Below are 25,568 nucleotides of genomic sequence, written 5' to 3' on the forward strand. Positions count from 1 at the left end.
AGTGCCTAGATCAAAAGACAGAGGAGAAAAGAAATGAGGCTCACCGGAGCTGGTCAGGCCGGTTTCAGTTTGGAAAAAGCTGAGAGGCAGGCAGAGTTGGACGAAGGGAGGTGAGTTTCCCCACAGGCAGCACCAGCACTGCTGGGCCCTGGTGCCCTTGAAAGCCTGCCATCCCATCCCACCCCACCCCCACTGCTGGGTCAGTAACTTATCAGCTGTCTAGCTGAATTATTTACCAGCATTCCTGAGCTGTTTGGTTACCTTCTGATTTTCTGTCCTCCCTCCTCCGAGACCATCTTAAGGCCAGAAAATAAAATAAAAGAAGAGAGAGAGAGAGAGAGAGCTGCCACTGAGGCTCAAATGGTCACACTCCATTAACGCTTAAAACCCGATCCTTAATGGTAAGGCTGGCCATACACAGCTCCTGTGGGACCCTCCTTCTGGGTCATCCCATTTCTGCCCAACTGACTCCTTTCCCCCAGTGCAAAGCTCTCCCTGGCTCTTTCATGGCTCAATAGAACAAAGCAAAAAAGAAAAAAAAATGAAGTGGCCAAAGGTTTTCATTTCATGAAATCGGCTATGTGGCAAAGGGCTTATGTTATAATCATTTCTCTTTTCAAAAGCTGTTCAGCTAACAGGAGACTCTGCAACCGGGTTTTCAGAAATACACCCACGGTTTTCAAAATTACCCCATTTTTCTGGGTTTACATGATCTGACTGCAACAATGTGGATCACTATTAGCTGTCAGCAAAGGGGTACAAAATTACACCTTTGCTGCCATCTTACTGTTCCCTGGATTTTAGTACCATAGTAAAAAACTGGGTTTTTTCCCCCCTGATGTGAACACCATGCTGGCTGAATTCATATAGTATACAGGGGTAGCATGTATTTAGAAAAAATGGCTTTGTTATTTTTCTTTTAGCACTCTCAAAGTTTGGTGTAATCGATAAAATGTGGACTAGGATCAGGGAGACCCAGATTCAGGTCTTCCCTTAGCCATGGAAGCTTAATAACTCATTTTGGACCACTAACTCAGAACACTCTCCACACACCTACTTTGTGTTAGTAAGGTGGGTGGGAGAAAGTAGGGTTGTGGTTATGAATTAAAATAGGAGAAATGATGGCTGTGTATGTCTCCTTAGGTTCCTAAAACTGTACAAGAAAAAGTGTATGCTTTGGGAACATTTTGGTGATCCTTGATAGAGCCAACCTCATACCTTGCGCCCAAATATTCTGGTTTTCAACACCCATAATTTTATTTATTTGTTTGTTTATTTGTGTATTTCTTTGTAATGCATTTGTTCATGCATTCATTCATTCCAGTTTAGTCTGCTGTAATTCAGTCAAGATTCCTAGCAGTCAAGTATAGGTATACTGTATATTATTAAAATAATATTAAAATATTCACAGCAACAGCAAAATACCCAGGATGAAATATTACAGTAAATAATAGCAACTACATATGGCCTATTCCCATCAATTCAATATATTCAGCCTAGGTAATGTCATTCCTACACTTCTCCTTTGGAAGAACTCATTTTTAGCATTTTCTTAAACAGTTTCACAAAGTTAATGCAGCCAGAGAATGACAGGTTTCTCTATAAAGATTAAAAGATAAAGGTGTCATAACACAGATTCCATTCTTATCTAATTCTTACAAATCAGCTCTCATTAAAAAGCAGAAAAGCCAAAATGCCTTTGTGGTTTTTATGGTGATCTAAAGAAGCTTTTATTAAAGCTTCCCAAGATCACTGGAGGGTATCAGCAAAACACAATGTCTTGTCCCCAATCATAATCTGAGAGAAATGATTCTTCCTGAATTACATTTTACCTCCTCTTCCTGGTACTCTAATTCTGTTTCGTATGTGGTTTTATGAAGCTAATGTGTAGGCTTGAGGTTTTTTTTATATATATTTCCTGTCATTTGCCTAGAACAGCACTTTCAAATCTTAAAACCTTTCCTTGCATCAAATCAGCACACAAACAAGACATCTTTTCTTCTGCTGTATTCTTATAATGCAGCTGTCATCAAGGCCTTAACCTACAAATGAGACAGATGTCACTTATCCATAATGTTACCAGAAGCATTTTCCTCCTTATTCTGCCACCATCTAAGACAGCCCTCAGATGTTTAAATTTCAATAGAGTGTGATCATGCTTATATGCTAAAGAAAAAGTCAACAATTGACTATTCTGCCTTGAAACAATATGACAGTGGCAGAATAAGGATTAGTAATCCGAACAGCAAATTCCATGTTGATGCAATTTTATGTGGAGAGCACCTGAACTCAGCAAGGGAAAAAGAATAGACGTGGATCAAATGATCAGTGCACTAAGGAGTTAATGGATCACATCAATTTGGGGAATATAATTTATTAATGCTGTCATGTTAGTTCTATGCAAAGAAGACATCATGACAAACAAGCTAAGAAGGCAAACATTTAACGCCTCATTGCCATCTAATCCAGGGTTTTGCAGCCCATATGTAATAGGCATACTTTTAAAACCCATATAACGTGGTTTGAAATGTAGATCCAATTTCTGGTAACCAGAAGGATTATGAACCAGTTTGCCTGTCTATTTACCTGATCTCAAGTTGAGGGTGGGAAACCAGTAAGGGTAATGATGAAGGAGCTAGTAGGAACTTTAATTCAGCAATACTGATAAGATCACAGATTCCCCTGTCCTATTGGTGGGGAAATTGTGTGTTTTGTATATAGCAGGCTCTAAATTCAGTTACCAGTGCCTCAAAGTAGTGCTGGAAAGAGCATATGAATCTTTGGGGAACTGTGGCCACAACAATGTCCTACTGAGATGGAGGACCAATGGCATTTTTGTCACTGTCTTTTTATGGTCCTGGGACATCTGGCTAGCTTATAGTGAAGTAATTTTAACCTGCAGTCTGTAAAGAAGAAATAAAAACCACAAATGAAGCCCTTCATAATCACAGTTATGTCATGAATCCGTTAAGCTGTGTTGGAAGAATTATCTTCTGGGTTCAGTTCCAAGTGGGGAAAAGGACACTAGAAACATGGAGGCTGTTTGGAAAGATGGTTTAATGGTGGACAGGACCACATGCCTGGGAGCTCCTGGGGGAAAAAGGACAGAAATGCTGAGAGTCCCTGGGTTTTATGCCCTCTGTTGGGATTTGAATTTGAGCTTGTATTCTGATTGGTTGTCAGACTCCCATGGAGCCATGCAGGGGCAACTCTGTAGGCTGTCCTGAGTCCTGAGCTTGGTTGAGCCTTGCTGGATGATGATGTAATGAAAGGGCTTTGGGCATCTCCTATTATGACTCTACCTGGAGGAGATAGATCTTTAGCTATGTAGAATAGGCCCATTGACAAAGGGCTGAGTTTCTGCCTCTCTGAGTTTCTACTTCTCTTTTAGAGGAAATATTCTTCCTTTTTAGTATATCCTAAAATATTTCATTTTTCTAGGAGAGGGGTGGGTTATAACTTCCAACAGCTGTTATTTATTATAAGGTCTGCAGGTTCTGCCTCATAAAACTGAAACAACCCAGTGCAACTATGTGGGCTGGAACCAGCAGCATTAAACCTGATGCTGTCACCATCCTTATTTATGTTTCTGTCTTCCTTATCTGTTAATGACTAATAAATTATTCCTGCTTAAGGCAGGCGGTTGGACTAGAAAATCTCAAAAGGACCCTTCCAGCCCTATGATTCTGATAGCAATCAGGAATATTTCTATTGTGGTTAATCCTCTTGCAACCCCTGCTGGCAAGGAAATGTAGTTCCTGAGTTACAGTACTTGCCTTTTTTCCGCATTTCAACTGCTGCTATCTCCATATTTCAAAAGACTTCTCCACAACACATATCCCGTTCTTCTTTATTCTCACTATTTTCCATAGCTATTTAGTGGGGAAACTGCCATAGGATCTGATCTTTCAGAATGAAATGTGGTTCTGTGATTACTGAGTCACACTGTCTTCAACCAAGAAAATTTGCACTCCTACCTCTGATATCAGTTTTTCTTTTTGGCTCAAAGTTTAAATAAGCATGCCAAACAAAAAGCGTACTATTCTCCCTTTTCCAAACTGGTAATTAAATGTTAGCTTCTCTTCCAAAATATCTTCAGCCTTAAGAAACAGGTGGAACTTACATTAAAAATAAGCATATTAATAAAATTGGTTAAGATTTATGTGCAATCTGTTTTATGTTCTATTTCTCTATGTATTTAGTATATTATGAGATGACAATTTTTATAAATCGTGTGTTTTTCTATAGTTTTCCCTGCCCTGCAATCCTAACAGAGATAGTTTCATTTTCATTTAAGTAATTTAAAATGTTTATATTCAGGCATTCAGTGGAATGCCATTGTTGCTGTTTCACTCTTAATTTCAGAAGCATTTTACAATACAGTATAACCACACAAATTATTTCCATGTCAGTGTAGCTGAGCCTTAGAATGTATAAAATGTCTGAATGCCAGTCCTGGCTTTAAGGAGTAGAGAAGAGAATCCAGATGAGAAAGAAACGAAAGATCTGACTCCTGACAGAGTCTCTTTCCATCCCTCCACCATTAAAGACACTTGGTTACCTGTGTTTATTTTTAACTACCAAAAGCCTTTTTTTGTTTGCCTTCGACACCTTCAAGTTCATCTCTCAGGAGTATTAAGCAGCTTAGTCTTCTAAAGACAGCTGTGTACCAAACACTGCCCCACCAGGAAAGGTTTGGTGATTAGCAAGACAGAAATAGAAATACATTGATGTAGGCTAATTTACAGGGTGTTGGGAAGAAGGGAGATCCATAGACACGGTGTGCAAGAAGATCACTTTCCTGCACGTGATTAGAATACATGATTCAAGACGTGCTCCCCAGAATCTTTGCAACATCCTTGCTTGGTGGATGTTGGTGTGTTAACACTCAAACTATGTACAAAATTAGATTTGTAAAATTATTGGGTCTTTTTATTATTATTTTAGAGTCCTGGTGATGAGAATGTTCTCTTTTGCGGTGTATATACTGAGTCCCTACTGGCACCATCATTTGTGAATGCACTTTTGGCAAAGCATCATAGACAATACTTTATCCTTCTAAAATGGAATAAATTCTATTAGTATCTCCATAACTGTGTATCCTACTGTCTGGCCATTAATATCCAAGTCTAATTACAAGCAGACTGTTTCCTTTTAATTTTCTTGTATTCTTTGAATTCTTCCCTCCATCTCCATCTCTGTATTCTTGATGAATAATTTTGTGCAGGGTTGTTACTAGCACAATCCGGTATGCGGGAGGGAATTAACCTGGTGCCCTCCAGTTGTTTTGGATCACAGCATAATTTCATAACCAGTCAGAGAAACATCCAGAATGTGCTGGATAATTTGCAAGTCAAAATGTCAGTATTGTTTTTGAACCTCAGTTTATTTTCTTCTCTGGAGCTTTCACTGTGTTTTGTGATGCCATCCTATTTCTGCTTGCTACATCAGAGAATACTACTATTTTCTGACTTCAACCCAGTGTATAATTTAGACTTTTGCAGAGAGGTTGTTGTGTCATTTTGCCACTTGCCTATATGCCTGCCTGCTTCTTTGGATGGACATGGATAGAGAATGGGGTTTCTCAGATGAAATAAACTCAATGAGCTGGGGGATTCTAACTTTAGGGGATGTAGCCGATGAAGAAAATTACACCCTAGAGGATCTGGCAAACAGCTGGACTACCCATTTCAAAGCAGGTGGTAGAGTGTGTAGAGCACTTTGTCTGCTGCATATCATCTTTTTATATTTTAATTGCTACTTTGTGAAATTCACTGTCCAATGATGTCTTGTTGGCTATAGTAGGGGTACCTAATCCCCGGTCCATGGACCAGCACTGCTTCACAGAATACCAGAAATTGGGCCACACAAACTAAGGAAGTCCCATCTACAGATGCAGGCAGCACATGAAACCAAGCCCACTCTGGTCCACGGAAAAACCTCTCTCCACAGAACCAGTCCCTGGTGCCCAAAAGGTTGGGGGCCACTGGGCTATAGCAAACCATTTCTGAACATGTTGCCTACAGGAGTTAAGTCAGATTTGAAGGCAAAACAGAGCAGGAAAAGGAGGTGGTCATCATCTTATTATGGCTTAGCATGGTAGTGTAGTGAAGCTAGTCTGTAGATTGTAGATTATTTAGTTTTGTCTTGGAACAACATTTGAATCCAGCCATTGTGCTGAAATTATAGCATAGTGCAACATGTGAATCCACTTAATAAACACAACATGATTAAAGCAAGTTGTGGCTTAATGTGATGTATAAACCAACCCGTGATTAAGGATATATAGATATTACAAATACCTGAATGTTTTCATTTGTGAATTATAGGGTGGTTGTGATACATGGATTGAATCCTAAGTCATGTTGTTGGGAGCAGCAATTTTTCTGCCATGTGGTTCTCAATTATTTCCTTCCTAGTGTTTTTCCACAAGTGCAGGGTTGACTTTTTTTTTAATCAATCGAATATTGATCCATTGGTTGCAACAGGAATTGACTGATTGGCTCATTACCTGAGCCTGACATCATAGGCTCAGGGTGACTAGTACAAAATCACTCAGCTGGCTTTCATGCCAAAAGTACAACTAGAATTCAGTTTTCTGGTTTCTAGAATTCACCACTGTCTTATTTGATTTCCAATGTAGATCCAAAAAGTTAGTCATGTCTATGCTTTATCTCAGGAGGCTGTCCCAAGATCTCTTGCAGCACTCTGTGGCCCAGTTCCCATAAATTGTTTGCTCAACACATTAAGCCAAAATATAATTTGCTTAGGTTTGTCTTACTGCATTGTGCGAAGCCAGCCATTTCGTATATCCAAGCTTTCTGGGTATGGGAATATGAGGGATCTTCTAAACCCACTTATGGCTTCATTGGCACCCTCACTATTTTATTCTCTATCAGTTCTTCAACATAGCTTGAGAGCTTGGTGTAGTCAGGTTTACTTTGTGTATAGTTGACCTTGCATTCTCTCCTTCCTTTAGTGCTTTTTTTCTCTTTATTTTCCATTCAGCAAATTGATCCTAATCTCCCCAGGGTGACGTGAAACATATTGAAGGAACATTTCCTTCTCATTGCTACAGGCTCTAGAATCTGGATTGCTCAGGTTTCAGCCCAGATAATAATAACATATTTGGGACAGGAGGTGACTTTGCTATACCTCAAATCCCTGGAAAGACCTATATGGAGCTTGGTACCTCCATAGATTGTACTTGTCCTGCCCTTGCCTACCCCTCCCCTCCCCTCCCCTCCTGCCCTCTCCCCTCCCCTCCAGATGGATCCAGTCTGTGCCAGGCAGCAAAGTGTGACTCAGGAAAGTCTGTAGTCTGAGTGTTAGTTAATCAAGTCCTTGAATGTCCTCTAATCCTACCAAACAACACAACTTGATCTTTCTTTTCTCTCTCTTTCAGTCTTTCTGTCCCACCCCCAAACAGAGGGGAGAGGAATGTCCCAGAGGACAACTGATCCAAGCAGGTGCTTTAAGCGGCAAGCTGTCAAGCAGCCTCCAGGGTCCAACAGAAGCATCTTGGGATTCTGTGAGACATAGAAGAATTGGCGTCCAGCTCTTAAGCTTCTTGAAATTAGTGGATTTCTAAGACAGCCTTGAATTCTTGGTAGAAAATAGAGAGCATTTTAACATAGAGAGCAATTTAACATAGAGAGCATTTTAACATACTGCACCTCTGTGAAGTTTGCAAATTGCACAGTGGCAGATAGGAAAGCATTCCAGAGGGTTAATGTCATTGCCCAGAAGATCATTGGCTGCCCTCTCCCCTCTTTGGAAGAGCTTTATAGTTCCCGCTGCCTTAAGAAAGTTCATAACATTCTCAAAGATCCATCTCATCCTGGGAATCCTTTTTTTTTTAACTATTACCATCTGGCAGACGGTACAGAATAATAAAAACAAGGACAAATAGGCTGAAAAACAGCTTCTCTCCCAGGGCAGTAGCTCTGTTGAATTCTGCTGTATAGTGCAGTGTTGGTGTGGTGTCGGGGGTTTCCGGTTCAATGTGTGAAGGCTGAAGGATGTGTGTTTGTGTTTATTTTCATGGTCATGGTCATGATGTGCACTGAAGATGGTGTTTGATTTTGTTGTACGAAATGCAATGACAATGAAGTAAACTAAATTTATTCCCACTTTCCTGCCACAGTTCTCAGTATGGGAACATCCCCAGTTCAGATTGCTAACCTGGATATCCCCTGACTTGATGGTTTGCGTCTAAGCTCATTTAAGCATGTAAACATTTCATGGCTCAACATTTCTCTTCCAATTGTCTTCTGTTCTGCATTTTCTCAAGCCATGAGCATGGTTGTTTCTAGCACACCTGATCTATGCTAACCAAGTAGATGCTATACTTGAGTGACAGTAAAATAATCTAGTGGAGAGAGGAAACTACTTGGGAATGCTTGTTAATGAAAGCACTGCTGGTAACATCCAGATGAGACTGACCTGTGGTGGAGACTTGTGGCCTTCCAGATGTTCTTGGACTACATCCTTTATAGACATCTGGGCAAACCAAGATGCAGGCTAACATCATGACTCAGACTCCAGCCTTACGTACTTGCATGTTTGCTGAAAGTATGCCAATTGTGACCTCTCAATGTACATTTATGACATAATATTTTGTTATTTGCCTCCCAAATGCCCCCTATGGACTTTTGACAGCTAGGTTGTGATGGAAACAAGTAGCACATTTTATATGTGGTTGTCATTGTCAGCCATTCGGTTTGGCAACTCTATGGATCAGCGCTCTCCATGCCCCTCTGTCTCTCACCGCCCCCTTCAGATCTGCCATGGTCATCCTGGTGTCATCCATTATCGCAAGGGTCCCCAACCACCGGGCCCCGGACCGGTACCGGTCCGTGGAACATTTTCTACTGGGCCGCTGGTTTGCTGGGTGCCGCCATCTTGTTTTGATGAGAAAGTGCTTCCGGGTGAGCTTTTCTGGTTGGAAAGCGGCGTTTGGGTCCTGAAGGAATCCTCGCGCCTTAGTTTCATCGAAGGGGGGGGGGGGGCGGCTTCGAACGAAACTAAGGCGTGAGGATTCTTTCAGCACCCAAGGCAAGGCGAGCCGAGTGACCATCCCGAAGCCGTCCCGAAGCCCATCGACAAAGGTACAAAGGAGGAGTTGAAGGTGGCGGGGAGAAGCGGGGGACAGCTGGCTGGCTGGTCGCTCGGCTTGCCTTGCCTTGTCATGCGTGCTGATGCTGGTACCGGGCTGCAGATCATTTTGTGATGCGGGTACCGGGCCATGGCACAAAAAAGGTTGGGGGCCACTGCTTTATCGTGTCCAGCCATTGAGCAGTTCCTTCTCCTTCTTCTGCTGATCACTTCCAGCATGATTGACTTTTTGAGTGAGTTACCCACTCATGACATGACATTTTATACATAAATAAGAAAATAGAAAGTAATAAAAGAATGCAATAATATTAGAAAAGAATAAAAGAATAAAAATAGAAAGCTCTTGATCTATAAGGATGATCCCAAATCATTCTTTCTGGGAGGTGACAGTTTTTCTACCCATCCATTGTCTCCACATCATGGGTCAGTAAGGCTTCAGAGGGGATTCCCAATTTATTTGGGCATGGCATTTCCCACTGGGGAATGATGCTATGGGCAAGGAGGAGTCATTTTACTTGTGGAAAGACAGAACAGGAATGGGGATATAACTAGGAAATGAAGAACTATTTTGCACTGAAAATTTTACCCTCCCCCCTTTTCCCTCCCTGTTTCTCTAAGAAAATTCTTATCTGCATAAAATATTCTTCGTCTCAAATTAGTAGCTTGTGAACAAATGCAGTCCCTTCCCCCACAAACAAATACTTTACTGGGTCAGAGACAGGCTCATTATTTTAGCTGCCCAGTTCCAACAGTGACTAGAGTCTAGACAAATGCCTCCAAATCGATAATCACAATAGAAAGACAATGGTCTCCCTCTTGTAAACACAGTGCGTGCTTAGTATCAGGGGCTGTACTATTTCTGTACATGGAAGCTCCATCTCAGAACTTTTGACAGGCAGAGGTCCACCTTGGCTTTTTAAAGGAGCCTAGATGTGTTCTTTCATAAGGTTGATCTTTAACGCTGTGGCCAGCTGCCTGGGCTTGGTTGTACACCTGCGTTTCGGGCCTCGGAGTTATATATTTTCTTGCCAATTCTTTTTGTAGTCTCAGCTGAGGGAGCCTTGCCAGCAGATTAGCCTTGGGCATGTAATTGGCTGAGTGGCTGAGCATAAAACACTGGGAGGCACTAAGCACTTAGCACAAAGCACTGGATGCATTTTTGGCTGGCTGGGAAGGAGTAAGGGTCTAGGAGACTGGCCAGGCGAGATCGAGAGCATCAGAGGCAGGTAAGACGAGTCCCAGCTGGGCTGCTAAGAAACCCCTGCTGGGCATTGCTGCAGGGAAGAAGGGATGAAGAAAGAAACAGTGGTTGCTAAGCAGGCAATTATGTGCTGTGTAATTCTTCTGAGAATCATGGGAAGAACGGAGTGAGAGAAAGAAAATGATTAAGAACCTGTTTATTTATTAGATGTACAGCCTGCATTTATTTTGTATTATTAAGCTTGGTTTCCCCACGACAACCACTCTTTTGGGCTGAGAAAAAGCACATCATCCAAAATTATACTCTATGTCTAAGGCGGACCTCGAACTCACGGTTTCCCAGTTTCTAATTCAGTGCCTTAACCATTATTCCAGACTGACTCAGGTGTGGTATTGCAGACATTGAAGTTGTGCCATCCCCCAAACTATTGTCCCTTTATCTATTCACCATTCATGAATTTACAACTTGTTGGCTGGAAGGAAAGTACATCAAAGCATCCAAGTGGTCACTTCTCTTTGACAGCCATTGCTCTCAGGCAAATGCCTTTATCACCAAAAGATAGGAAAGAATTTTTTTAAAATAGTGGATTGAAATACCTTTAGCATCTAATTTTGTCTGTTTCTAAGAACATGCCTTCCACTCCCTTTTCCTGAGCTTTCTCTCTCCCAACTCCTAAATCAGCTTCACTTGCTGCCTGTTAAGAACAGAAATGTTGTTGTACCTGTTTTTCACAAAACCAGACCAAGATCTATGCTGGCAGATGGAGAATTTCCTTAATTATACAGTTGCAAGCTTTTAATTGTATCAGTGGAAGGACTTGAAACTGGATTAGCTATGCAAGGCATCTGCTCTACCCCTTGGCTGCCTAAAATCCATAAAGCCAGTAACTGCAGGGGGTAATGAAATGAGGCTCTGGACATAAGCTGAATGCCTGTTGAAGAGAGCTGAAGAAGGAACTTTCCAAACTCCTTTTCCCCCCAATTCCCAGAGACAGAAGGAAAGAGATGGTGGAAGAGCATTTCCTCAAGGGCTAGCAGAACATTCTCCTGACCCGTGGTCTGTTTTTGTAGAAGGTAAGTCTTGATCTATGCTGGTACATCTGCTTTTTGTGGGAGCATTTTGTTTCATGCACAGTTCTAGTATGGTCAGAGATGGCTTTTTTAAAGTTTGGCATCTTATTCCAAAAAGGGGTCAGGTGATAGATTTTTCGTTCTGTTTTCCAGGCAAGTATTGGGGTTTTTTAAAAAATCCAAGTATATGAGAGAAGAAAGATTTGGGTAGAGGGGGAGACCAGTTGGTACTTACCAGCCTTTTGAAATCCAAGGGAAATGCAGTTATGACACATGGTTCACTAACCAAGAGAGTAGTTTAAAATTGGCCATACTCATTTTTGTTGTTCTTCTAAGGCTGGGTGAGTACTTGAGGCTTTTCATTAAAACTGCCATATTTTAAGCAACAGGTTAAATATTTTGCTGTAAAGTTCCATTCAGCTGCATAGAAAACAAAGGAAGGGTCAGAAAAAACTTTGAGAAGAGCAGCCACTGCTCTTTGATAACTTTGGAGTCAACATTGAAGGAATTGTATTAGTTTTGAAACTGAAAATGCATACTTTTTAATGCTAATTGGTGGTAATTAATTGATGGCTTTGGGGGGAATTGCCAGAAATATCACCACTATTATGCAAATATTTGTAATTTTATTGTAATATTTGTAATTTTAACCAACAAAGTGTTACAGTACTTAGTCTGCCATGCTTTTGGTGTGGTTTTCAGGAGAACTCTGAAGGGCAGCCCTGGCCAATAATTGAAAATTAGATTAGGTGAGCTGAAAGAGTCTTTCTAATTCAACCTCTACTGATGTGGGCAGGCAAATATTAAAAGCAACATGCAATAACATGGGCATAAATATCCAAGGGATATCCAAAATATAAGGGAATGCGGAACATATTTATTCTTGCTGTGTTATCCATAGGAATGTTTTACGAGTTGACATATATTCTGTTCAAGATATTTCCGTACCTGCATTTTGCAAATCTGTCTTTTGCCCTTCAATATTCTTTTCTTTTATTGTCAGAAGGGGGAGCCATTGTCTCATTGAAATTTCCCATTTCCTTAAAATCAGGAAATGTAGCAGCACCTGAAAGGCTAACAATTTTTGAAAACTGGAGGTTTTCAAAGATAGAGTGGACAATCATTTGACTGGGATAGTGCAAGGGTCCTGCACTAGCAGACCTCCAGCCCTATGTTTCTATGTCTTCTACAAATAGGTTATTACCTCAATTATTAACGTGAAATATATACAACAATAAAATTATAAGGCACTAATTTGCCAAAAGAAACCTGTTTTTGCTGCAATTGCCTTCCCAGTTGAAACTCATAAGACGAGGGGAATATCAGAAAAGTAACAAGTCACATTAAAGAGATGAATGTTCTTTGTTCCAGATCTGTTGGAGAAAGAATCATTTTCCATATGACCACAGAAGCATTATTCCTGCCCCCTCTTGAGTCTGGGCTGGAGCACAGCAACCAGGAGAGTTCAGAAGTGGGTGAATTCAGGCAGATGGTGGGAACCAAGGACGTGGTCAAGGATGTTTCCATAACCACTGAATCTAATAATCTCTTGACACCCCCACTTGAAGATGTCAACAGTCTCATCTCCAAAAAAAATACACTAGAAGAATTATCCAACTTGATACAAAAGGATGCCCCTGTGGAGAAAGCCTCCTCATCTCCAGCCATTCATGGAATGAATATGGCACCTGTCTACAACCAACTAGACCAAAGGCAAGAGGATAGCCAGATCAAGATGCCAAATGTCTGCTCAGAGCAGCAGGAAAAAGCAAGTACTTCATGTCAGTTGGAAGAAGGAGAGACTGGCAGCTGTCTTGAGTGTCATAACAATATTTTAAATGTTTTTCCAGAATTTAAGCACTCAAATGGAACCTCAATGCAAGAGGTTCAAGGAGTGGAGAGCAAGCTATATCACTGCTCTGATAAAGTTCCCATTGTGCCTGCTGATTTCCTGAAACCTTTGGAATCTGTCCAAGAGGCTAAAAAGGATCCTCTTGTTTATAGTGGAACTATTTCAGATATTACTTCAGAGCAGCAGACCTCCAATGACATCTCTAATCAACCAGACCAAAGGATAGAAGACGACACTGTAGATCATTCTGTCAAATCTTTTGTCGCGCATTCAGATTCACCAGAGAAACCAGAACTTACCAGTAGCCTCAAACAAATTCCTGCCTGTGAAGAGAAAAGCGAAGGTCTCACTTCACCTAAATCTCTCAACTTGTTGTGTCTGGAGACCAATTGTCAAAACCAAGCAGGGGAGGGACAGTGTTTTATCTCCAGTCATTCTAATTTTGATTTGACAGATGAACTTCAGGGAACATTTCACCCTACCAACATTCATGAAGAAAGAAAGCCAAGCTGCCAAAAAATTACAGAAACAGGTAATGAAGAAATAATAACCAATAAAGAGAATGATCAGTTACTTTTAGCTTCAGAAGATTGCCAGGGTCATGTCAATGGGCAGTATTTGAGAAACGCCTTGGAAGATAATTCTCAGGAAACTGGCGAGCAGGTCACCCAAGATTCTTCCTGCAGTCCAAATTCATCTTCCCTGGCATTAGCAGGCTCCCAGCTAGATGTTGACTTCTGCTGCCAGCAGGGGGCGTCAGGTACAGGTTGTGACACTCTACCTTCGAAACTGCTGGCACAGTCTCCTGTGGCAACCAATGACTCCTGTGGACCTGCCCACCAGGGCCTGGCTCCTGTATGTGACGGGCAAGACAGGGAAGGATTGACTATTCATGAGTCAAGAGGAGCCGGCAATAACGATCAGTCCCAGGGTGAGGTTGGAGCAGAGTGTGTGCTGGAATCTGAGAGGCAAAAAGAAGCGACCAGGGACTCTGAGCCTGGAGAAAATACCAGCCAGCCAGAGGAGGCAGAAAATCTGTCTGGTGCCAACAAACTGGACGAAGCATTTCCTGACTCACAAAGCCTGACGGGTGCAAGTGATCCAACTTGTCCCAGAGAGGCAGCTAGTGCAATGGTTTTAGCCAGTGCGGAAGATCTGCTAGATACCAGGAACAGAGCAGACTGTCGAGGTTTAGCTAATGCCTCTTTAGCTAATGGGTTAGATATTGCTACAGAGCATTCTGGCTCAAATCCAACACCACGAAAAGGATTACTTCTTGATGTTGCAAACCCCACCAGTACCAGAGATCTGGTGAACCCAGAAGATCCACCTCTTGCTGCACCTCCTGCTGAAGAACACTTGGTGACTGAAGAATCCGATTGTCCCACAGACCTGATGGGAAATAATACCGATGAGCCTGAGAACCCTTCTCATGCTACTGAGACCCCAATTGAGCGAGAGATTCGTCTACATCTGGAAAGGGAAGAGCTTCTACGCAGGGAGAGAGGCCTGGGCAGTTCTCGAGGTACCCAGGAATATGTGGAAGTGTGCATCAAGCCTATCTTGAACCAAAGTATAGCATCATCCATAACGCCAAAGGAAAAGGAGCGTCAGTGGGCTAGTGTCCAGATGCAGAGGGAGATTCAACGGGAGTGTCGGCGTGAAGAGGACCTAGTGCAGTTGGGCAAGGTGAGAGGTACCTATGACCGTGGTACACCCCAAGAACTGCAGGAGAAGAAGATGATTTTTAAGCATCATTCCCACCCTGGGACACCAGACTTCAAAAAGATGGGGCATAGCAGCAGAAGCACCAGCTCCACAGAAAATGCAAGGGGACCACCTTTTGCTGAGGTCAATCGGATGCCCAATGTGATCATCCAGGACTCTGGTGTTGCAGCAGAACCGAAGCAGCATATGCCAGGGAGAGCCTCCTTGGCTAGCCCCTTTTTCTGCTTGCGTGCCCAAAGCTCTCAGTCTCTGTTGTATCAGGAGGTCCGGGAGGTCCAGGAACGAGAACAGGAGCTGCAGAGGCAGAGGCTCGCCCTGTATGGCTCATCATTGCCTTGCCACCCAACACAAGACTCCAATCAAGATGAGGAAGTCCCCTCCCCACCAGGTAAGTACTGTAGGATGGGAAAGGTGGGATGAAGAGAAGAATGAAAAAGGATCACATGCTTGGCTTTCAGTTGAAGAATCGAAGCAAGTGGGTGATCCTTTTTCCATTCTTCTCTTCAATTTTCCCAGAAACAGTTTCCCCCCAAACTGTTGTCATTCTAATGGACTATTTATCCCAGGCGGGATATGTAGCCCATTTGGAGAATGCCAACTTGGGAAAGACTTTATTAAAACATTAGAAATGAGAGCAAAAAGAATTTGGGTGAAATTAGAGAGGCAAGAAAAAACTAAAAGAAAGTTCTTCAGGAACAGATCATAACAAAAACTGTGGAATTCACTCCACTTATAAATAATAGCCAGCAGCTTTGATCACTTTTCTCCATTCTGAGGACTTTTAGATGTGTTGGCATTATATCTCCAAGAATTCCCCGTTCATTTGTAGGAGAACAGTTATTTGGGAAAGATTGGCTAGATGCTCTAAGGGGAAATTACACCGATTTATGGACAAAACCATCACTTTTTAGAAGCAGCATAACTCTGAATGTAAGCTGGGAAACATGTTTTTATTAGCACTCTGTGCTTTTTGGAGGCTTCTGGGCATCCAACAGAGGCATGCAAACCCAGATGTATAGTTGCTCTCCTATTGCAGGCCTCTTCTGAAACCCAATCATTCTGAGATTAGTTTGCTGGGGTCAAGAGGTTAAAGTGCTTGATCTGGTCCGTCAAATCATATTGGTCTCTCTGCATGACCTTGAAATTGTTGCTTGGTCTGGAATATTAAAAAATAATGCAAAACGGGAATGCACAGAAACCTGAAGATAAAAGTTTGGAGAAAGGATTCTGAATGGGTAGCCTGGCCCACTTTTGATGCCACCTGTTCAAGCTTAAGAAAGAAAGAGGAAAACTATACGTTATGCTCAATTGTGATGTCATACAACTCTACATTGATGCCACAGAATTCTGTTTTTCATCTTGATTTAGTCTGTTTGCCACTAGCTTTTTCATACATCGCTCATCCTAAAGACAGCAATGCATTTTGATTCCTCCTCATTTCAACATGATAAAATAAGCTAATGATATAAAGTGTTTTGCCTTTAGCTCCCATAAGGCCCAGTCAAGAGAGCTGATAGTAAGGAAGTGTGAAAACGAGGCCTTGGTTGAAACAACACAGGTTTTATATTATTCCTTCCTAACATCCCTCTGCTGATTCCTATGGCTTAAGAATATTGCATGGGCTGCAGTTGATCTCTGGAATGTGATGCAGTGATAAAAGAATGTTAGACAAAAGCAGGAAAATCTGTGTTCAAATCTCTTTAATTTCATCAGTTGACCTGGTAGCCATCAGTCTATCTGTAGTATACATGTATTTATATGTATGGGTGGGGGTGTATGTAAGTATATGTATATAGCATGAGTATATGTGTGTTATGTGCGTGTACACCTTTGAGAGCAGACAAGAGAATTTCATTTTTAATGTGTGCCAGTGTGCCCACAATAAAACATGACAATAAAGGTTATCTATCTACCTATCAGCTAATACAGAGTGAAATATAGCATGAGAATTTGGCATCCAGCATGTGTATCCAGAGGGTGGAAATAGGTTTCTAGGATGTTATAGCAAACACTGGGTTGAACTTTAACAGAGGCAAGACTGAAAGGGAAAGCTGGGTGTGAATGCTTATGGCTCTGAGTAGATTCTGAAAAGAGGTGTGGAACGCATAGAAGAAATGTGGCAGAAACACAGCAGGAAGAAGGACCCATTTCTCAATTGTCTGTGGCAGGCCATGCTGTCCTCATTCTTATGCCTAGCCATAAAGTATCTTGGGATTAAATGTATTGTGCAAACCCAACCATCATGGCTTGTAATCTGTAGGGGTTTTTTAAAACATGATGTAGAGTATGGGCCCTGCCAGTTCTAAATCATTCGTTTAACCAAGTTTAAATATATGTGTGAACCCAGCTACTGTCTGAATTTAAAAGCCTTTCTATGTTATCTGTTACTTAAGCATGAGAAAAAAAAGCTCTGTATATGCTCAGGCAATTTCTCCACTATTGACTTGTAACACCTTCATAGTATCCACAGCCATTGTTGACATGATTTGTGGTTTGTCACACAGTCAGCCAGATGTCCAGACTGGATTTGGCATTTCTGTCTGGCCATGTCAAGTCCTTCCAAAATCTGGGATAGGCAGATCTGGATGTTTGATAGTGTTACAGATATCATCTCAGTGTGTAAGCTGTTCCAAGTAAAGCTACTTTTTTCAATTGACTGTTGTTATTATTGTTGTTGTTGTTAATTTGGCATAATGATAGACGATTACGCTAGAAGTGGCTGCAAGCTGCTAGTTTGGGGGAATGACCACAGAGAAGCATTCCCTTGCTAATAAGACTACATAGCTCCTAAGACTGATTTGGCTTCCTTTTTCTTCCTTTGCAGAGAGACCTTCCTGCAAGAAACTGGAGGTCATTTGGCCCCCTCCTAGCACTTCAGAGAACATTCAGGTGAATGGCCTCCACCAGGTAACAAGCAGGGTAGCCACAATTATCCTCACAGCTGTGACATGTCTGTGGAACAAAGCTAGATATAATAAGCTTTTAGTACTCCCAAATGTGTGTGTGTGTGTGTGTGTGTGTGTGAGAGAGAGAGAGAGAGAGAGAGAGAGAGAGAGAGAGCACGCGAGAACTATGATCCTATAAGAATGTGGGGCTTAATCCTTCTGTCTCATTCATGTATTTATTTTAGAATGTCCGGATAACTTTTTCTTGTTTTTTTCCAAAACTTCCCATGTTTCCCCACCATCTTTGTTTAATTATATATATTTTTAAATCCCATTAATGAGGGTAATACTCATCATTCTTAAAGCACTTAAAGTCATAAGAGATAGGTTAAAAGGGGAGATATTTGCAAGAGATATTAACCATGGCTCACCATATTCCATCTGGTTCCTCACAATTATTTCATACTGCCTTAAGCTCTCCTCTCAGGAATATAAGTGATTATCTTTGGTACAGGTCAAAATTCAGGTTCTTAGAGCCTTTCTCCATTTTCAAGCTGCCCCTTCCCCAGTCAATGGCCTGTAACAAGGGTCCAAAAATACAAGGATAATGAGAAGTTCCAACATTCATTTTGTGGCCTCAGAGCAAGACTAAGGTTTCTAGCTTTTTTCCACCGTTTTTGCAATTCTCCAACCTAATCCAAAGTGATTTAGAGAAATTATTTTGATTGTGATCAGTCTGATCCCACCTTTTACTATATGGATCATGCTGTATTGTAGAAAAAACCACTACAGCCCTGGAACCAATAGAAGTTCTAAATCTCTAAATTATAAGCTTTCTATAATCTCTAACCTATCACTCCCTCCAATTCCAAGCAACAACATTGGTATTGTCAGGGGTAATGGGCTTTGCAATCAACATATACCTAGGAATAATAAAGTTGAAAGATGAGGCTGCTCTACTCTACAGCAAATTTTCCTGGCTACACTTGGAGATGCTGGGGGTTGAACCTGGAATTACCTGATTGCAAAGTATATAAATACTGTGGATGCAAAACCATTTCCTTGTTTTGCCTCCTACTTGTTCCTTCTCTTTGCCATCTTCCAGATTGTTAATGCTGTGATTCATTATTCCAACTTTCTTGTTCTTGTAACTTATTCTGCTGTTTCAAAGGTTTGTATTTACTAAATAAACTATTTAAAATAACAATAAGGGCCTGCCCACTATTTATAGCTGACAGCGTTAATTTGCTTTTGCAGTCATCATCTCCCCATGGTCTTTCCCCATAACCCCGAACTTTATTGCGACCGATAGAAGCAGTTGCAGGATTGTAGTTTTGCTAAGAATCTGCTCCTTTGCAAAGATCAGACTCTGAAATTTCCTTTGAAATATGTGAGAGGTTTGCTAGGGATATCTATGATTAGCCAAGTCCCATTTTATGACATGGTGTGAATGGAGATTGAATGAATTTATCGCTAGATGGATGGATGGGTGATCAATTGGCATGGGAGTCTAAGAGTGAAATGCAGCTCTGGGGTTGGTTGGTGACTTGGGCTATTCCTTCTACATTTTTTTTAACTTTTGCAATTCTTAATTTTTAACATTTTTTAACTGTACTTTTAATATTGTTTATAACTATGTCTCTTTTATGGTTTTTATTTACAAATCACCTAAAGTCACTTAGGTGAGATGAGTAGTGTAGACATTTAATAAATAAAATAAATATAGAAGGGGACAGAGAAAATTGAGCTCCTTATCCTTTATGTGGTAAAAAATGCAGCTAGGAGTGTACATGCTTAAAGTGAGGCTCCTGCAAATTCAGCTCTTCAATAATATGTCTGAATGTGCACTGTTCAGCTCCTTCTGTTGCATGTGCCTCTTTAAAAAAGACAAGAATGGCACGGTACCTAACTCATGTCTACTCATAGCTATAATTTATCATACAAAAAGTGGCTCAACTTTGTCACACTCTTATCTTTTGCAGATAGTTGTACAAGATAACCATTCTCACAAAACGGACCTGAATGCATTTCTGCAGAACACAAAACCCTTGCTGCTATTTAAAACAGTGGAAAAAATGCTGACCCCCCCCCTTTTTTTTTTAAACAAAACTCTTTCAATGGACTCATTGTACTGCAATACATTTACATTTGTTTCCTTTGTCCTTGATAGCAGCAGGAAAATAATTAAACTGTAAAAGTAGTGCTGAGCTATTATTCTTAGGAGTTTTCATATCTAATCTCATGTGGTTGCAGATATTGGAAAGAAATTCACATGCTTCAGTTTCTTTTTGTCCTTTATTGTGATAATCTAAAACAACAGCAGTGGCCTCTCAGATTTTTCTGTCTGAAGTTCCAGTAAGAAGCAATTGACCTGTTACAAGATTCAAGGGGCTTCTATGGGGTTTACCTGTGTTTCCTTTTTATGCCTGGACCTCTCCCCTTTCCTAGAAGAGGACCCTGGAATGGCCAACATGCTGGTACCAGCTCTTCAATAATATGTCTGTATGTGCACTACAAGCACTAGAGCAGGGGTCTCCAACCTTGGCCGCTTTAAGCCTGGTGGACTTCAACTCCCAGAATTCTGGGAGTTGAAGTCCACCAGGCTTAAAGTGGCCAAGGTTGGAGACCTCTGCACTAGAGGACATGATTACAAGCTGTGCCTTTGCTGGAACAATTTGGAGCTGATTTATTTATTAATTAACATATTTCTATCCTGTTTGATTTCAGTCAAGCCAACAGAGATTAATGTTAAAAGTACAAAAGAGCAACCATATGATTAAAACAATCACAGATTTTATAAAATTTCTGGGTTTTTTTTTACACTGGGGCTGTCAGAAATACTGTCAAATGAAATAACACACTAGTCTGTACAGCTGCAGTCCTTAAACAAATCCATTCTATATTCTTCAGTGACATATCTGGAGCAGTGGGTGATTTCTTGGGTTTAAAAAATAAATTGTTCACTTCTTCTTAAAACAAACCAGAGAATGAAGTAATTCTAATTCTAGAAGGAGGGAATTGTGCAAGGTTGGTGCTGTCACCAAGAAAGCCTTACATCTAGTCAATTCTTGGTGAGCCTCCCTCTGGGTTAGTTCCTACAGTACTTCCAGGGAAGTTAGAGACAAACTGGCAACAAATCTCTGTGTAGCTTAAATTTGGCTAAAATTGCTAAGGAAGCCAGTGTAGTTTTGCCAGAACAGGTGACCCATGATCTTGTTAGGAAATAACCGTGAGAAGTTTCACCATCAAAAATTAGGGGAACTGTGGTCCGTTGGCAGATTACAATCTAATTGTAGTCCATTGTTGCTGTCCATCGTGGCATAAAATTGAATGGGGCTCAGATTGTCACACATCAATCAATCACCTTGCCAGTCTCCACTTTGAATAGTGTAAGTGTAAAGGAACAAACTTACTTGGTCTCAAGCATGTGAGCTTTTTTGTGTAATATGAGAAAGCATGACATACCCAGCTCCCATTTCCATTAGGAGGAGAAGCAGATCCTGTTTGGATTTTCTTCTTCAAATGCAGTAATCCTGATAGATTTGCTGTGATGTGCATCCACTGAATCCAGCCATCCTCCAGATTTATTTGTTTCCTGCCTTTATTATTTTTGCAAACAACTCAAGGCAGTGTTGCATTGTATAGACTTGTGAACTGGCAAATAGAAACCATGATTCCCAAACCACAGTAACATTTGAGGTGGCATGATTTGGAAATTTTTCCCTTTTAAGATTAGATCTAGGAAAAAGCTTAATTTGCAATAAATCATATTATAAAGGGTATATTAGGCACATAATGAAGTTTTATGAATTAATAAAATTTTGAATTACTTTTTGAATTATGCTAGGATCATAATCATTGCCCAGTAAAGGCAACTACTGATGTTGACAGTGCAATCAAATTGTGTCCCTTGGAGGTTGGAAAAAATAAATATTAGTTCAATAGGGAAAATTATGCTGAGTGTTTTACTTCGTTCTGAACTAGTCATGGCAGCATACTTGCACTTATAGTTTGCATACTTGCTTTTTTCATGTGTTGCTTCCTGTTCCTCCCCCACCCCCATTCAACCCCATAGGTGGAGAGAAGTCCTCGACTCCTGCGTCGCCAGAGGAGTGTCTTAATCCAGCGTTGGGAGTCTGGAGCTATTGGCAATGAGGAGAATCAGGATTAAGGGCTGCCACAGCCTGAAGAAGCAATGGGTTGACCTCTTTTCATAAGATATACCGGAGTTTCTCAAGGGGTGTCTCACACAAGAATAAGTGCCGTGTGCAAGCATCTCTCTGGAGCCTATCATGCACTCCTTCTATTCAGCCTTTTGATTTGACAGAAATGTTCCAAAGCCTGTCTGCCTTATGTTTGATCATAAGCAGAAAGGATGTTTATAGTTGGTTGCCTTCTTCTGAGATTTAAACTGGAGTGAGAAGGAAAGACTATAGTTAGACTACAAGCTGTTCTGAGGGCTTATATAAGCAGGAAGATGGGGTATCATTTTAGTAATCAATAAATCAAATTAAGTTCCAAATCTAAAGCAGTGCAACTATTAATTTGTATTTATGTAGGGACATCTGGATGGACACTGATGTCTCATTTAAATCACTTTATATTCATAATTTTTTTCCTACATTTTATAGTTTTGATCCATGGGTTCCCACCACATGCAATTTTTCTCAAGTAGATCCATGGATGTACACTCCGAGCAAGGTGACTCTCTTGAGGATGTCTAGGTACACAAGACAGAAGATTATATTTAGGTTTGGGAGCTTGGCAATTAACTGTTTGGCTCTCTGGGCTGATTACGTCTCTGGATACATATCCTCACGAAAGAAAAATATTAGATTACCAGTTCCTATGTGATTTATTTTGTCCTCAGGTTTGCTCATATTCAACATGTTGCATGTGGATTTTGCCCTTGGGTATTTATATAGCACAACAACATACGGTAGGAGTAAGCCCTTCATATTACTCCAATTCATAGGGGAGAAACTGTAACAAAATACATATACCTTTGCAAAGCTCCTTTCTGTTGCTCATTTTACAGGAGATTCTGGCTTCTGTTCGTTTCTTTAAAATTAAAAATTATTTTGTGTATGAGTAACCCCAAATTGCTAGTTTTTATAAATGCAGCAAGAATCCTGGTCCTTAAAATTATTTCTGTGGCCCTTAAAAAGATTTTTTGTCTGAAGTTTTTCCTCACTGAGAAAATAAAGGACAGTCGTATTTCCCCCAGAGCTAAAGGCCGTTTAAGGGAAAGAGTGAACTTGCTTAATTAACTGTTATTTTAAAGGCTAAATCTATAATAGCATTTCCTTTTGTAAGTAAATGGGATTTATTGAATTAACAGGGCATTTAATGCACAATAAAAGCTAACTGGCAGAGGAACTCTCTGCCTTGACTATTGTGCCTCGGCTGTGTTTCTGCTTTGTGGCAACAGAGAAATGATTATGTCAACATCTCTAGTTTAAAAAGGTGGGGAGGGATCCTATTTCATCTGGCTGGAGTGAGAGTCCTCCACAAAGGCTTGGTCTGCTGAGGTGACTTTACTTGTCTGACTCATAAAACCACATTTTATCAGGAAGCAACAGGTGGCTTAGAAATATGTACAAATTGATCTCATAGAAACGGAGTTTTGGTCACAGGTTCAACCCTGACCAGCTTCTTCATTTGCCACACCCTTTGCTCATTTCTGATGCCTTTCTGGGATCTGAGTATTAGAGGCAGTATTTCATCAAGTAAAAAAGTGAATGATCCCCAACCAAAGCCATACTTTCAACCAGTAGATTTATTCCTAGCAGTGCCAAATCCAATGCTGTAAATATTTCTTAAGAATTTATGCTACCGTTTATAACTCTACCACTTCTTAAAATCAATGTGAAAGAATAACCTTTGTTAGTGCCACTTGTGTAACGCTTACTTGGCATCAGGACAGCTTAGTAGCCACACCCAAACTCTTTAAAGCACTTCTTCCTAAACTCCTTCCCTTTGGAAACATTATTTCTTTTACTCAGGCTTTTAAATGAATAAAACAATGACTGTATTATCTCTGTTATCTCTGTATGTTTTGCAAACCTCTCTTTGATAGTTGGCATTCTGTAAATATTTAAGTAAATAAAAGGACATTCTGCAACGTAGAACTGACAAAAGCCTTTTCCAGCCTGAAATGAGCTAACAGGTTGGAGTTGGGATGCTTAAACCCCAGAATTGCCACTCCTTCTGTTTTTTTAGTTTTTTGAGAAATCATAACCAAGTGTAATCTTTAATACTAACAATGAATCGCACAGCCTTGTCTCTCTACCTCTTGCCTCCCCTCCATCCCCTTCCTAGGTTTTCTGTACATGCGTGTTCTGGAGAGAGAATCAAGAATAGCACTGGGAATTAAAGCTGGAGAAAAGTTTCTTGAAATGTTTAGAGTGTATCAGTCACGGGAACTACAGCTACCATGGGGAGAGGGTGATCCTGTCATAAAATGATGGCAGTAATGACTAAGAGGAGCCCCAAAGCAAAATGTGGAGCAGAGAGCCAACTGAGTAGTATGCCAGCCTTAGGAGCAAAGCAAGTGGGTGACTGAGAAGGGAGGGACCAATGCTGTCTGTAGGGAAACAGAAGAAAAAGATGCCATCTTTACAAAATTCATGTATGTAAAATATGTAATTTCAGACACAAATTATACATTTGCAACATTTATATCATGGCATTGTGACATATGTGATACTAGTCTCTTTCATTAGATGCTTATGGGCAGGACTGTGTCCTTTCCTCTCTTACATACAGTTATGGTTATTGTTTTAACCATTCAGTCATGTCCGATTCTTGGTGACTTTATAAGCAAGTGCTCCTCATGCTACCCCGTTAAACACAATTTCTTTCAGTTGTTGGATATTCATCTTTGTATCAGTTTTAATGTTATCAAGCCAGCATGTTCTTTGTTTGCCTCTTCTTCTTTGTCCACTAACCATTCATTGACTTCTCCAATGAATTTGCATGCATGACATGCCCAAAGTAAATCAGATGTAGTCTTGTGATTACATATATATCTACATCTATATCTATATATCTATCTATATAGAGATAGATAGATATAGATATATCTATATATCAATATTGATATTGATATCAATATGTATAGATATATATAGATATACTCCATCTGTAGAATAATGCAGGAATGAATGTAATGTTCTGGTAGGTGTTCCTTCGCAAAACAGGAAATAAAAAAGTGTAAGTCTCTACTAGGCCTAATCCACTTATTTTACTATTAAAATAACTGGCAAAAGAGATGCAGAAGTGTTTGATGAAATAGCTAAACTCTATTCTTTCTTCTAGTAACTTACTAATGGGAATAATAAAAGGATAAGAAAAGGAAAAAAAACAGAGATAGGTGGAGGGAATTCTCAATGGTAGAGGAGTGCAAAATTTACTTTGCCTAAATAAACAAACACAAAGAGAAAGACCAGTTTATTACAGCACAAGAGTGTAACAGGACTGATAATGTTTAGGATGTTCATGTTCTTTCTGATATAAAAAAATCATGCCTTCTACCATGATAATTGTGATCACGGTGATTTTCTGGCTGATGGAAAGCAGGGATAAGATTGGGTCTTTTTTCGTGGTGTTGATTTTTTCCCTCTAATTATCTAGACTTGGGCTTAAGCACCTTCTTGGTTCTATTCCCAATTAATTTTGGATTGTCACTGAAAATTAAACAAATTCCACCATCA

At 40.5% G+C, this 25,568-nt stretch overlaps 1 protein-coding gene across 6 annotated transcripts; it reads left to right on the plus strand.

Moving 5' to 3' along the window:
- On the plus strand, positions 1–25,568 carry MISP3 (MISP family member 3). Of its 6 annotated transcripts, none has more exons than XM_087956982.1 (4): positions 1–110; positions 12,760–15,356; positions 17,793–17,875; positions 21,929–25,568. In XM_087956982.1, exons 1-4 carry the CDS (start codon positions 34–36, stop codon positions 22,022–22,024), a joined length of 2,853 nt encoding a protein of 950 aa, XP_087813108.1. In that variant the 5' UTR covers positions 1–33; the 3' UTR covers positions 22,025–25,568. The 6 variants fall into 6 exon arrangements, with proteins under 6 accessions (XP_087813108.1, XP_087813109.1, XP_026537767.2 ...); XM_087956983.1 differs by having other exon boundaries at positions 17,793–17,857; XM_026681982.2 differs by lacking the exon at positions 1–110 and adding an exon at positions 10,243–10,343.

The sequence above is a fragment of the Notechis scutatus genome, chromosome 2 (genome assembly GCF_049901735.1).
Source record: "Notechis scutatus isolate UNSWTSFEM ecotype Mainland chromosome 2, rNotScu1.2, whole genome shotgun sequence".
NCBI classification, from domain to species: Eukaryota; Metazoa; Chordata; class Lepidosauria; order Squamata; family Elapidae; genus Notechis; species Notechis scutatus.

Excerpts from the sequence above, each read along its gene's own strand:
- MISP3 (XM_087956982.1), top strand. The coding sequence starts at position 34 with ATGAGGCTCACCGGAGCTGGTCAGGCCGGTTTCAGTTTGGAAAAAGCT. Across the intron at positions 111-12,759 it reads GCAGAGTTGGACGAAGGGAG|ATCTGTTGGAGAAAGAATCA; the intron begins GTGAGTTTCCCC and ends TCTTTGTTCCAG. Across the intron at positions 17,876-21,928 it reads AGGTGAATGGCCTCCACCAG|GTGGAGAGAAGTCCTCGACT; the intron begins GTAACAAGCAGG and ends TCAACCCCATAG.